The 14,128-nt window shown below is 54.0% G+C and overlaps 1 protein-coding gene across 1 annotated transcript in view; it reads left to right on the top strand.

Moving 5' to 3' along the window:
• Positions 1-14,128, top strand: part of LOC102033738 (probable E3 ubiquitin-protein ligase MID2) — a 48,070-nt gene that overhangs the window by 29,483 nt on the left and 4,459 nt on the right. Inside the window, 6 exon segments of the mRNA XM_031063452.1 lie at positions 1,650-1,757; positions 3,907-4,055; positions 4,514-4,641; positions 5,626-5,769; positions 9,185-9,346; positions 14,015-14,128. The exon segment at positions 14,015-14,128 is cut by the window's right edge and continues 85 nt beyond it. Coding sequence (XP_030919312.1) covers positions 1,650-1,757; positions 3,907-4,055; positions 4,514-4,641; positions 5,626-5,769; positions 9,185-9,346; positions 14,015-14,128 — 805 coding nt within the window.

The raw sequence follows: 14,128 nt of genomic DNA, 5'->3' as shown, positions 1-14,128 counted from the left end.
GTGATGGGAGGCTGTACTGAGAGAGGTTGAAATGGCCAAATCCTCTGGCAGTGATGGAAATGTGGACCAAGGAGGGCAGATAACAACCCTCCAGAGAAGCTGAGTTTGTAAAACAGGGATAGTACCAGCCCAGTGTCCCATTGTGGGGAGAGCAGAAGCTGCAGGTGTGCCGTGGGACGGTGTCACAGCAGCCTCAGTGTGAGCTCCTGGTGTCCCCAAGGCACAGCGGCTACACAGCCAAAATCCTCTTGAGGACTGTGGAGGTGGGATGGGGTCCTCTGCTCCATCCCCAAGCTGCCAGGAGGAGCCTTGCCTGCATGTGAGTCAGGCTGTGGGCTGAGATGCTGCTTCTCATTCCCATGAGGTGCAGGACAGAGCTGGTTTATTCCAGGACTGTTGTCCCTAGCACATTTTCCCCCAGCACTGAGGTGGGTGAAATATTTTTTCTCTCCCTTTTTACAACTAAAAGCTGCCCAGCTTTCCTGCAGCCATAGCACCTGCTGAGTGTTCACTCCCAAACCCAGCATTTACCTGGGAGCTGGTTCGTCCATACAGAGTGCTGTGGCCACTGTCCAGGTGTTTTTGAGCCAGGGCTTTGCCAGTGGAGCAGTCCTGGTCTGCAGTACCCCCTCCATGCTCTGCTGGCCCTTTGAGGGAACCCCAGCCTCGAAAATGCTCCTGTTTTGGTAGAAGGCAACTGGGAATGGGACTGTGGTGTCATTTGAAACTTCATCTGCCTTTAGCCCCCCTAAACATCAACATGATTGAGGGGAGATTTCTTGCCCTGGGCAGGCTGTGGATGGCTACAGATTTACATTGTCCTGTAGCTGTCCTGGGAGGGGAGCACTCCAGGCCTGAGCTGGACTGTTGGACAGCAGCTGGTTGGAGTGATGGACCCAGGGCCCCCTCCTGTCCCTTGGCCCAACAATTCTTTCTTGCCCCTTGCTGTGCACAGCCTTCAGCCTCATATTCCCTCACCCTCATGTGTCCCAGAAGCTGAAAGAGGAGCTTCAGGTTTGTGCTCCTGGGAAGTTGGGGTGACAGCCATCCCTGTGGGCACACAGCTTTGAGGGACCAGGGTGCTGCCAGCTCTGCCACAACAGCACTGCCACAACAGCACGGCAGCAGCCCGTGCCACAGCAGCTCTGCCACAGCAGCTCTGCCACAGCAGCTTGCTGCAGGCTCCAAACCCTGGGGCTGTTCCCCACCCCCTCCACACGCAGCAGATTGGGAAGATTTTCCACTGTTTTTCCTCAGTGGAGCTCTCTTTGCAGACCATCAGCTGTCTCCCACTCCAGTGTTGCATAATCTGCTGGCCAGGTTTAAAAAAAGATCCTGTAGCAAAAATGTGGTTCACTCTAGGCTGCCTTGTTTCAGAGGGATTTGGGAGTATAAAGTGAGGAAAACTGATTTCTGTCCTGTAGTGTGCTTTAATGCAGTGTTAGGGCTCGATTCCTCTTCCATGAAGTGCATTCCCCCTTGTCCTGTCCTGTCCATCCTCCCATGGATACTGGTCTTCCCTGGAGGCAGAGGACTCTGCTTGTGCCCGCACTGCACTCTATGTGTGCACAGCCATGAGAGCATGCTGTGTGTCCCTCCCAACGCCTGTGTGTCCCTCCCAACGCCTGTGTGCTGCTGTTCCTGGCCAGGTGAACACAGCCATGCACGAGGCCAAGCTGATGGAGGAGTGTGATGAGCTGATGGAGATCATCCGCCAGCGCAAGCAGGTCATCGCCGTCAAGATCAAGGAGACAAAGGTGAGGGGTCCCAGCTCATGAGGGGTCCCTGGTCACAGGTCCCCTCCTGTGCCCAGGCGTGGCCGCTGCAGGGTCTGCCCCTCCTGTCTAGGGGCAGCACTCCCACAGCCAGTGACGCTGGGACGTGCCAGCCTCGGGCAGAGGGGCTGCAGCAGCGCGTGTTGCATTGCCATGAAGAGTTTGCTTTGAGCAGCACCCGTGCATGTCCTTGTCCAAGCTGCAGGTGTCCCCTGGTGCTGCCCTCCATGCCACCCCATATCCAGGTGTCCATCACTGCTGCTGCCCCAGGGCTCTTCTGCCAAGGACAAAGCATGTGCTGGCTGGAGGAGGAACTGTGTGTTGGTTAGCGTGACAAGTTGGTGCACAGACTTGGATCACTCCAGACAGCTTCCTCGGGGCTCTTCACCACTGTGGTTTGAATAGAATAATGGGAATTAATATTGAAGGACCATAGTCCAGTGCTGCAGTGAGAGCAGAGGCTGCATGCTCTGCATTGCAGCACAGCTGAGGGGGAGCTGCTTCTCACCCTCATCTTTGTGGGAGTGTTGGACCTTTCCTCCAGTGTCTCCAGGTCTTTCCCAGTGGTTTCTATGTGTAGCATCCCACTCCACAGGGGAAGGGACCCAAGATTCATAGATGCTCATGGTTGAAAGGAATGACAAATGGATCAGGGTCCTGGGGCCACTGCCTGTGCTTAGGGGGGGACCTTTTTATAGGTAAGTTTTGCCTTTCCTGGGAGTTCTCACCTTCTCTGCAAATCAGTTCTCATGCCTAGTCCATTCTTCTAGACATTTCTGGAAATGGGTCAGAGGCTTCAGGGGTCTTTTGTGGTCCTGATTCCTCTACAGTCCATGCCACTGCTTCATCTCGCTCCTGTGCTGGGCTGTGTTGTGCTTATTGCCAGGAGCCACAGCAAGGATGTTTGTCCCAGGACAGTGTTGCCCTATCTTCCTGGGGCCCCTTCTCCAGCCCCAACAACCCTCAGCTGGCTCTGCAGCTGTCCAGCTGTTGGTGTTTGAGACATCAGCCTCACCTTCTGGGCTCTCCATGTGCAGCAGCAAGAGGGCTGGAGGGCTGTAGCTCTGAGGGTGCCCAGAGAGCCTGTGTGACCCCGCTGCTGTTCTCAGTGAGCTTGGGTATGCACTGGGGTGCCACCATGGTACCCATGGCCAAGCCCCAAATCCAGATGCTGCCAGGCAGTTGGGAGCAGGTTCCACCACGTGTGTAGTCACAAGAGCCACCGGCACAGCTCCAGGACACACTGGCAGCAGAGGGAGCTTTGAAATCCTGCTTCTACCCCAAGCACTCCAGGGAACATATTTTATGTAACGGTGCCGTCTGCCGGTCCATCTGTCTGTCTGCTTGCTCTTCCCACCCTCTTCCTTGACTCTTCCAGACTCTGCTGTCCAGTTCCAGCCATACTTGGAAAGACCTGGAAGCTCCAAGATGTTATTTTCCTACAATTGGCAGCTGGGTAGAGGTGAAGGGCACAGATTAGTGCCCAAACCCTCCGCAGAAGCAGTGGAGAAAGGAGTAACCTCTAGAGGCTGTGGCTGGTTCAGAATTCCTCCAGCTGAGGAGCGAGAAATTCTGCTTTCCTGATGGATTGCCATTTGGTTTTCCATTTCTTCTGCCCTGCTTTGCCTGACAAATGGCCCAACGCATGTATGGAGCCTGGGAGAAGGAAGGGGGAGAACATGCACATTCCCTCATACCTTGGTCACCCAGCAGTTCACTTCAGCACCTGTGAATGTGATCTCTTCCATCAGCTCTGTAAACTCTTCCCCTGTTCCTGAGGTTCCCTTGCCTTGTGCTGAGTGACCGGCAGGAGTCTCATGGCAGCCTGCTCTCCTGGGGCTGGCATGGGGGGACATTGTGTTTGCAAGGGAGGAGTGGAGAGAGGATGTGTTGTTTTCCGGGGTCCAGCACATATGGGACCCTCAGAGCAAGCGCAGGCTGTGCCCTGGGGCTTTCCCACTCCCAGCAAAATTCAACATGGAAAGCGCTTTGCTGCGCTCCCTCCCCAGAGCCATTGGGACATTCCTGTGGCCTTTCACTGCTCCTTGCTCGCCATGACCAGCTGCTGGCTCAGGGTTTCCCTCTGTGCCTCTCAGGCTCCTGAGCCCCCTGTCCCCTCTGCTCTCGGCAGGTGATGAAGCTGCGGAAGCTGGCCCAGCAGGTTGCCAACTGCCGGCAGTGCCTGGAGCGCTCCACGGTCCTCATCAACCAGGCCGAGCACATCCTGAAGGAGAACGACCACGCTCGGTTCCTGCAGACTGCCAGGAACGTGGCTGAGAGGTGGGCTGGGCTCAGGACACTGCTGCTGGAGCTGGCCCCCGGTGTAGGTCCCTGCCCAGAGGTGACCCAAGTGCCCTCCAGTCGCTTCCCTGGAGATCCCCAGCCATCCCTGCAGCCTCCCACTGTGTGGTCAGGTTCCCATCCCTCACAGGACTGGGCTGCATGGCAGGTCCTAACAATTCTGTGGAAGCAAGCTCCCTTGCCTGGGGTAGGAAAGTGGTGGAAATGCCAGTCCAAAGGCAGTTCAGGGGCCAGTCAAAGCTGTAAACCCCAGGGGTGGAGCCCTCCCACTCTCAGGGAACCCGTCCCCAGGCTAGGCCACCCTCCTGGGTACGGGCAGTGGTCTGTAGGTGCAAGCTGTTTTCCTGATGGCAGATGAGGCACAGTGAGGCTCTCCCCATCCCTGTGCCTCCCTCGTGCACCCTGTTGCATACTGATGGTCCCTTCTTTCCTTCCAGGGTCGCCATGGCAACTGCATCCTCGCAAGTCCTGATACCAGATATCAATTTTAATGATGCCTTTGAAAACTTTGCTTTAGATTTTTCCAGAGAGAAGAAGCTGCTGGAGGGGCTGGATTATCTAACAGGTGAGTGCTCAGGTGTGCTCCACTCTGTATCTTGCCCTCAGTCCCCTGGCCTGTGCTCCGCCAAGGGCTGGCAGACCTATTTTAGGGCTTAACCAGTAACAAGCACTAGGTCATCTGTGTCAGAGCAGGGCCTGTGCTGTCCCCAGGACAGTGATAGGTCCCCATCCTCCTGTTTCACCCTGCTGTTCCTAGAAGACCCATGGAAAAGACCAGAAAGCTTAAAAATTATGGTCTCCATGACCTGGTGGGGGAGGCTGATGTCCATAAGGATGCAAGAAAGATAAGGATTATATGAGGGTCCATAAGGATTACAGAGGAGGAATGATGAATTAACTAATTATTATATTTCTAAGGCACTCTGTGCTTTAACATTTCCGTTTTCCTGCCCTTTTTCTGGGTCACTTGCTTCTAAATTATGAACCCTTCTGGGTGGGACCTCAGTGGGCCCCTCAGGGCTGCCCTGATGCCCCAGCCCAGACTGATTGCTGCCCTCGGTGGTCTGGGAGCAGCAACGGCTGCTGGATCAGCCTGTGCTGGAGCACTGGAGGGATGAGAGCTCCAGGGAGGCAAGGACATCTTCACTCACCCAAATCCGATTGTATCATCATGAAGCAGATCGGCTTTCAGTGAAAGATTAGCACAAGCATGTCCAGATCAGTTATGGGATGAAATACTGACTCCACAACCAGGGCAGGGAAATAAGTGGATTTGGAAGTGGGTTCTCAGCCTGTTTCAGGGTGGGGGTGTCAGACCTGATGGAGCAGCAGTGAAAACCCTGTGCTCTGACCTTTGGATGCCTTGTTAAACTAAAAGGTTCAGTTCAGTGGGAAACACAATGACAGATTAAAATGAGAGAGGTTTTGGTGTTGAGAGACTACTCCTGCCACAAGCTCATCTCAGTCCTACCATGAGTGGAAAAGGCCTGGGTTTTTAAGGAAGGAAAGCCCAAACTGACCAAAGTCTGTGGTCTGTGCCATCCCACAGCACCGAACCCCCCGTCAGTCCGTGAGGAGCTCTGCACAGCCTCCCATGACACCATCACCGTGCACTGGATGTCAGAGGATGAGTTCAGCGTCAGCTCCTACGAGCTCCAGTACACCATCTTCACCGGCCAGGCCAACTTCATCAGTAAGTCACCACACTCCCCTTCAGGAGTCCCATGTTGCCCGCACAATCTCCAGCTGCTCCATCCTTGGAAGTGTCCGAGGCCAGGTTGGAGCAACCTGGGATAGTTGAGGGTGTCCCTGCCCATGGCAGGGGGTGTCACTGGATGAGCTTTTAGGTCCCTTCCAACCCAAAGCATTCTGGGATTCTGTAAGGAAAAGGTTCTCAGTTTCATCAGTGGTTTTAAAGGCTGGGTATTTATGGAGGAAACAGCAGCAAAGGATCTACCAAGGCCTAGTGGTAGATCAGAGCAATGGACATCTCCCCATGTTGGGGGAGCCATCCCTGAGGTGCTCTGGTCTGCGCTTGGTGTCATCAGCCCCAACTTGGTGAAGCATCAGGAACACTGGAGGCTCCTCTCCATCTCACAGCTCCCAGATCCATGGACACCTGGGATCGTACACAGGGCAGCACTGGCTGCCCCATGGCTGATAACTAAGGTGGTTTACAAACCCTCTGGAACAGCTCTGAGGCATGTTTCCAGGTAATTTTTCATGAAAATTACTGTCATACCTAGTTGTTTTTCCACAGCGCCACAGATTTGTCTCATAGGAATGGGATTTGATTTGAGGACTGAGGACAGAATCACTGATGGTCTGTGGCTTGTGAGAAAGTTTTGTTCTTGGTTTTCATAGCAGCACTTGCCATTGTGAGAAGTGCTGACAAGGTGCCTCAGAGCGGGTGTTTGGGCTGCTGTCAGTCTGTCCCACTGGCTGGGAGGACGTTGGCACCGGCAGCACGGTGTCACGGCTCCGGAACGCTGCTCAGTGCACTCTGAAATGTGCAGGAAGCTCACAGAGAAAGTTCCCTGTGACTTTCCAAGCTGGATCTCACCTCCCCAGCCCTGGCCCAGCCTTTGTCCTTGTTTTGGAAAACAAGATGATGCATTTCCTTTTCGTGGTGGCTGTTGGGTGCCGGTGCTGCCGCAGCCAGACCCATCCTGCTTGGCTCTCCTCTCCTTCCCAGCTAGAGCACGTTGTCTCCAGCACTTTGTCCTCTGGAAGCCTGGAGAGCTCAGCCACCTCTCTGGCTCTGCTTTTGGATGGCCACCAGCTCCATGTCCCCTGCACTTCCAGCTGTGGACAGTACGGGACTTGCTGGTGTCACCATGTGGTTTTGGTAGGGAGGGATGTCTGAAGGTCCCTGTGCTAGCTCTGTGCAGTTTGGGCTGACAAGTTGCTTAGGGCTTGCTCCTTGAGGAAGAAGGACTGTTCAGGGATGGAGCATCCAGTGCTTCCTCACCCTCAGCTAGGAAGATTTTGCCCTTTTCCACTCAGGATTTCCCCTGCTGCAGCTTGTGCCCTTGCCTGGGACGATGCCAGGGAAGAATCTACTCTCACCTTTTCCCACATGCCACTTTGGACACATGTGGCTTGGAGTCCCATACCCCAAGGGACTTGGGAATGAGTCACCTGCCCATCTCTGGCAGGTGGGGCACAGGCATTGGGAAAGGAGGAGCTGTGGAGACCACGAGGGTGAGGAACAGTGAGGGCAGTGCTGGAGTAGAGCCCGGAGGGTCACACGTCAGAAGTGTCCTCCTTGGCCAGCCAGCAACCTCCAGGTTGCTCTTTGTAGGATGAGTGAAGAAAACATGAGTTAAATTCCTGAGAAGAAAATTAATAACTTACTGTCCCTTGCAATAGCACAGTTTGGGTCATGGGACTGTGTGAGCCCTGGCTGAACTCATGTGAAGAGACACTGGAACACTGAGCAGGGCCTGGGACCCTGACCAGGAGAGGAAATACCTTTCCAAGGTGTGCAGAGTTGGCCTGTGGAACCCATCTCCTTCACACTTCCATCAAAGCCAAGAGTTTGGCAAGAGCCAGACATTTTTGTGGAGGATGAATGCTACAATAAAAGAGATTTTTTAAAGCTTTGGTGAGGGTAGGAGCGCAGAGGTTAGTCTTCAAGGCCAAGCTCTTTGAGGTTGTTTTGCAAAAGAAACCTACTTCGAAGGTCAAGTCGTTGTCATATCTTAGCCACCTTGTTCTTCCTGATGGAGCATCCCCAGCTGGTCCTTCCTGCAGGAAGGTGACACCGACCGGGCCGGGCTGGAAGCTGTGCGCTCCAACGGGAGCAGCTCCGCGTGCAGGCTGCAATCAGGATCACATCTGTTTTATTTTCTACTTCACACACTCCTCTGTGCCCCTCGGCCATTCCCATGTGTATCCCAAACCAAATTCAGGATGACAGGGACTGCAACTTGCCCTTGTCCCGCGGCTGAGCCAGTCACTGAAGATAAATGAATTGGAAGCCGTTGCAAAAAAGGTGTGGAGCATTCCCAGCTCCTGCCTCCCAGCCCTGCACATGTTGAAACTCCCTCTCCAGTCACCCCAAATTCACAATGCACTCCTTACCTCGCACCAGATCCAGGAAGCCTCCAGCTACTTCTTCCATGCTTCCTTATTCCTTTTGGCTCAAAGCCCTACCCCTGTGCTGTGATAGCTGTCCTGGTTTCCCCTGAGCCCCAGAGCATCTTTGTCCCCCAGTTCAGCTACTCAAGTGCTCGTGCCAGCTGCAGGTGATCCTCATCCCAGGTGCCGATGGCAGGAGCAGCCTGTGGCACTATGTAAGGCTTTTCCCCTTTCCTGGAGCACTGTGCCACCCCACCTGAGGTACAGCGCTACATTTTCACACATGCCAGGCCCTGTAGCTCTGACACTGCAAATCACTGCAGCAGTCAGTTTGGCACCTCCATGGTCTTGGATTCTTCATTCCTTCCCATTTCCAGAAGGAGTTCAGCCTGCTGAATGGTTTCCAAGTGTCTGGATCCCTTCACTGGGAGCTCATTTTCTTTGAACCACTCTGCAGATCAGTCTCTTCAGGGAGCCAAGCATCAGCCTCCCTTAGCCATGGATTATTATTAATTCCCACATTGGAGCACTGCGGACTGGGCAGGAGCAAGATTCAATTGCAAACACATTGATTTGGGTGCAAATGCATCCCTTTCTGCTGCTGGAATTGCATACTGAGCAGGAGGGAGGCTGTCCTGTGGGACAGCGTGATGGTGGGGTGGTGGTGGGAGGATGGTGGCCATCACCCCCTCCCAGGCACCAACAGCTTCGTCTGCCAGCTGCCCTGGCTGGAAGGTGCTGCTGGCTGCATTTCCCTTTGTCTGCACCCTTTCCCCATCACTTCCCATGGCAGCATCCCAAGATGCCAGCACTGCAGCCCTGGTCCTGCCTTTGTGTGATAATGGAAGAGATTCTGTCTTCCTGGGATTTATAATCCCTGGAAATTTCCCTGCCACTCTGAACTCCCAGGCAGGTGGTAAATCCTTCTGAGGGACACATGGTCATGAGCACTGCATTAGCAGCACAAAACCTTTGTATGCTGTCCTTCCCTGGGAATAAATCTCTGCCCCTTTCTTGCACTGCAGGTCTCTACAACTCCATGGACAGCTGGATGATCGTCCCCAACATCAAGCAGAACCACTACACAGTGCACGGGCTGCAGAGTGGCACCCGCTACATCTTCCTGGTGAAGGCCATCAACCAGGCAGGCAGCAGGAACAGTGAGCCTGCCCGCCTCAAGACCAACAGTAGGTGCCCAGGCACTCAGCTGGCCGTGCCAGGTGGGGGAGGAGAGTTTCCAGGGCACGGGGGCGCCTGGGGTATGGCTGGGTGCTGCCAGTGAGCAGGCAGTGGCTGGCAGTGGGATGGAAACACTGTGTTGTTGAATCACTGGAGTGCCCATCTCCCTTGGTGCTTCTGTTCCTTCCCTACCTCAGGGATGGTCTCCTGATACCCCATGTGGTGCCAGGGGCTCCCATCAGCCCTCTGCTCTGGTCAGCACCCATCCCTGGGGTCTTAGGTCATAATACTCCATTCTTCTGGTGGCTTTACATCCCTGGGCTTTTTGGGGCTGATGCAAGGGGTCACAGAGCAACTGTGTTCTTGTGTGTGGCTCAGCTTGCAGAGCGTTGTGGTTTGGAAAGCCTTAAGATTGAAAAGTGTCTCCATGGTGGTGGATGGGGACTTTGCAGCCACACACAAAGCAGAAGATTTTTCTTTCCAGTGCCCTGGGGATGGCAAGGAAGGTTAAATATGTTTAGGGAGAGCTGAGCTCTGACAGCAGTGGAGCTAGACCTGTCTGTGCTGGCACAGACAGAGCTCCAGGGTTTGTGGTAGGAAACTTTTTCCATTGAAAGACAGCAAAGACAGCAGAAGCAGTGGCACCCATGGCCTGAAGGGTGACACGGGAGGGACAGTGTGAGATGTTGGGAGAGGAATAAGTTGTCTCTCCAGGCTGCCTGCCCTGTGCTCATGCCTTCCCAGTGCTTGCATGTCTCTTTGTGGTCCTGGTGAGCACAGCCCTCCCATCTGTCCCTCTCCCAACAGTTGCTTCTGCCTGAGCAAGGCTTTCATGATGATTTATCACCTCTACCTCCTCCTTTTCTTTGCACGACATTAAACTGAATAAAACAACATTGAGGCAGTGGAGCTGAGGGAGCTGCTGAAGAGCAAACTCCAACCCAATCTGCCTGTTCATTAAAAATTTATCCCTCCTGCAGCTGCTGTTTCTCAGTGCTTCCCTGGCTTTGAAAGGCGCTCGCTCTGGGAGTGAGGGATGGGCGGCTTGGGAGCAAGGGCGGGTGGCCGTGGTGGCAGCTCCCATAGGACAGGGTCTGCTCTCTGTGATCTAGCCCAGTGCCAGTCACCGAGCTGCCAGCACAGCTCTGAGGGTTCCTGCCTGGGGATGGACTGGGTTCAATCAGAGTCCTGTCAGGTGTTGAGCCCCCCTTGCTGCAGGGATGTGTCTGCAGCAGCTTCTTGCATGTTTGAAACCTGGAGCAGCCCCACCTGAGACACTGCACAGGTTATGTGTGATTGTGGGGGTGCTAAAGCCCCTAACACAAGGCCCTCGCTTCCCACTCAGGTGTTGGGCAGGAGAGGCATGTGGCATTGGTGGGCACATCCCTCTCTGCCACCAGTTTGGTGTTCCTTTGCTGTCTGTGTTTGTGGAAACTTCTGAATTCCTGAAAGTCTGATTTAGCCATCTATATTGATTTTCTTCCTTCTGTGGCCATCCTCAGGTGACAAGGGCTCCTTTGGATGTCTAGTGGTGCTGCCACCCTGTGCTGCAGCCCCAGCATGCCCCCACTGGCTTTTCCTCTGGTATTTGGGACCAGGGCTTCTCCTTTTGCAGTGGACAATATCCAGAGGACATCACACCCTTGCTTTCCCACTGCTGTAACCTCGGTGGAAGTGTCAGCAGCTCAACACAGAAACGGCCCATTAACATATTTCACAGCCTGTTCTGTTCTGAAGGGATGTCTGGAGAGATCTCTCCATGGCCAGAAGGTCAGTGTCAGGACACATCGGTTTCCACAGCATCAACGCTGTCAGTGCTGGCACTAAATCTGCATTCCTGAGCAGAGCAGCTTGGGAGGACAGGTTTGGTGTAGTGACAGAGAGACCATCTTCTGCTGAGGCTGGGCCTGAGCAGGACTTATTTAGGAGCAAGTGTCCAAAAGTAGCTGAAAGTGCTGGAATGCAGGGACAGGCTCAGCTCTGGCCAGAAATAAAATGCAGGGAAATGGGTTTTACAGCCCTTGCCTTGGCCACCACATCCTGGCCTTATTTTCACTTGCAATTCTGGCTTTTCCTGATTTCTGCATATCTTGGCAAGACCTTAATGTGCTACAGGATGGCTCCATCCACATCTCATGTGAGATGTCAGGAGTGGGTTTGATGCCTGAGCAGTGGGCTGCAAGGTCACTCTTACTGACTGAATCATGTTTGTGCAGGTGTTTCTAAGGGCAGGATGATCCCTGCAAAAACTTCCCAGCAGGGAATCTGAAAATTTACAAGTATTTATGGCTTTCCTATGACTTGATGACTCAGCATCTTTGTTTCTTTTTTTGCTGAAGGTGATTTCTTCAGGGAGGATAGGATGGTGCTGGCAGCTGTGCTCTGTGGGTGTCCTGTGCCCCACATGTGGCATCTTGAATGGCTGGTGGGCGTAGGGACACTGCCACTGCAGGCACAGAGGAGGCACAGAATGCAGGAACAGCTGCCTTTGTGTTCCTGTGTCCCTGCTGCTTTCTTTGCTCTCTGGGCAGACCATGGTGGGTACCTGCAGCATCCTTGGGCGCAGAGTTCATATCCATCCCTCCTTTCTCTCCACACATTTTCAGCCAAACGCAGTCACCAGCTGTCCACCCTCTCTGCCCTGCCCCGTCGCTGTGGCCCTGCAGCCAGAGGAGTGGGGCACAGAGGAGCTGCTGTGCCACAGGGCACCAGTGGCACCCCTGCACTGTCCCCCCCTGGGCTGGGCTGCTGGACCTGGATTTGGCTGTGTTGGATGTCATCTCCTGCTCCTGGGGATCTCATTCCAGTTATTTCCGTGGCTGTTATGTAAAGCAGCAGGCAGCCTGTCCTTGCTGTCCCTCTGGGTGGGTGACAGGAGCGTCCCAAGCTCCTGCTCACTGTGATGGGTGCAGGAGCCCTGGCAGGTCCAGGGGAGCGGGGTGGGTGTCCGGGGTCCTGCAGGGTGGGGATGGAGCTCCAGCACACACCTCCCTCTGCCTGGCTCCATCCCCGCATTCCACTGACCTTGACCATGTTCCTGGCTGCCTCCTCTTTGCTCCCTCACACCCAGTGCCAGACAGGATTTCCTCTGCTCTGCTCACTCTGGCTCTGCTGGGAAGGGAGGGCTAATCCAGCTGATAAATGCTCCAGGGGTGCAGCTGGCTGTGTCCAGCCCTGAAGGCAGCTGCTTCCCCACAGCTCCCGAGCCTCATACAGGGATGACCAGCAAAAGGCTATCAGGAATATCCCAGCAAGCTGAATTTGTGGGATAAAGGTAATCTGAGCGACCAGCCCAGGAGCTACATGTTAATGATGAGAGAAAACGTTAACGATGAGAGGAATCATCGATGATGAGAGGAATCATTGCAAGCCTTGGCTCTCTGCAGGGCAGGGCTGGAGAACAGTGACTGGGAGGCACAGAGGCTGCTGGTGGTGGAGGAGCAGGGAGTGAAGGCTACAGTCAGAACCCCCCTTCCTTTGGCAGCTCCCTTGCTGGGGGGCTGAGGTTGGGACTGTTATGACCTCTGTGAAGACTATATTTTTTCCCAGTGCCAGAATGATATTTTGGGAAGGGTAGCAGGTGCCTGGCTGCATTCTCTGAAATGCCCTCCGACCCTTCCGAGACTGCCCATCACACTCACTGCCTGTGCATGCAGCTCAAGCACTTGCTCCAGGACATGCCAGCACAAACCAGTGATAAGGGCTGGGCTCCACTTCTTCACACTGACCTTAGCAAGAGGTTGCCTTCGGAAACAGAGCTGTGAGTGTCTCTGTCCTGATGGAGCCAAGTATTTTTATACCTCACTTCCTCGGAGCTTGTCTCTTTGCATTACTGCCAGGAAAAGATACAGCAGAAAGATCAGAGCAGCCAGAAGAAGGAGGGGGAAGGTCACTCCCAATTTGCAGTTTTACTTTCAGGCTTCTCAACTCAATTATTCAGCAAATTGGGCTCCAAGGAAAACCAGCTCGAGCTACCATCAGGTTACAGAGCACGGCACAGATGAGCTCCGCTCTGCAGCTGCAATGGTCACTGATGTTGCAGCTCGTTGCAGACGTTCCCAGGTGTCCTGGGCTTCTACTTGTGTGTTTCCCGGCTTTCCAGGGTTTTCAGGCTGTTCTGGGGGTCCCCAGCCCAGGCTCAGGACCCCATTGACGTGGTGGTGTCGTTGTTTCTTCTTGCTGGGACTCTGTGCCTGCAGCCAAAAATGAGAGCGTGAAGGAGGACACAGCTAGTCATGCCCCAAGCTGGGTACCAAAACATGAGGCTGAAGATACTGGTAGAACTTGGGGCGTTCTCTGCAGCTGTCATTTGCTTTGTCCTGAAGCAGGTGAATCCCTATGGAAATGCTGTCTGGTGCCTGTGTGCACTTTACTGCATCTCACATGAAACCACAGCAGCAAAACCCACCTGAACTCAATTTACTTCTTTGTAGCATCTTGGGGTTTTGTTTGCAAATCCAGGGATAGACTGAGGACTTTCAGAAGAAATCATGAACAAAAAAGGAGTCTGGTTGAAGCTCTGGGACATCACCCAGATCTGGTCTGGTTTTGGGGAAAACACCCAAGCAAACCACCATTAAATATGCAAAGCTGAGAACGCGGGATGTGAAGAAGCCCCATTCCTGCACCATGATGCTAATAACACAAATCGTAATCCTTGTGTCTCCTCCCTACAGGTCAGCCATTCAAGCTGGACCCCAAGATGGCTCACAAGAAGCTGAAGATCTCCAATGACGGGCTGCAGATGGAGAAGGACGAGAGCTCCTTGAAGAAGAGCCACACACCAGAGC

Source organism: Geospiza fortis, unplaced genomic scaffold (assembly GCF_000277835.1).
Source record: "Geospiza fortis unplaced genomic scaffold, GeoFor_1.0 scaffold412, whole genome shotgun sequence".
NCBI classification, from domain to species: Eukaryota; Metazoa; Chordata; class Aves; order Passeriformes; family Thraupidae; genus Geospiza; species Geospiza fortis.
This window is presented reverse-complemented; position numbering and strand designations above follow the sequence as displayed.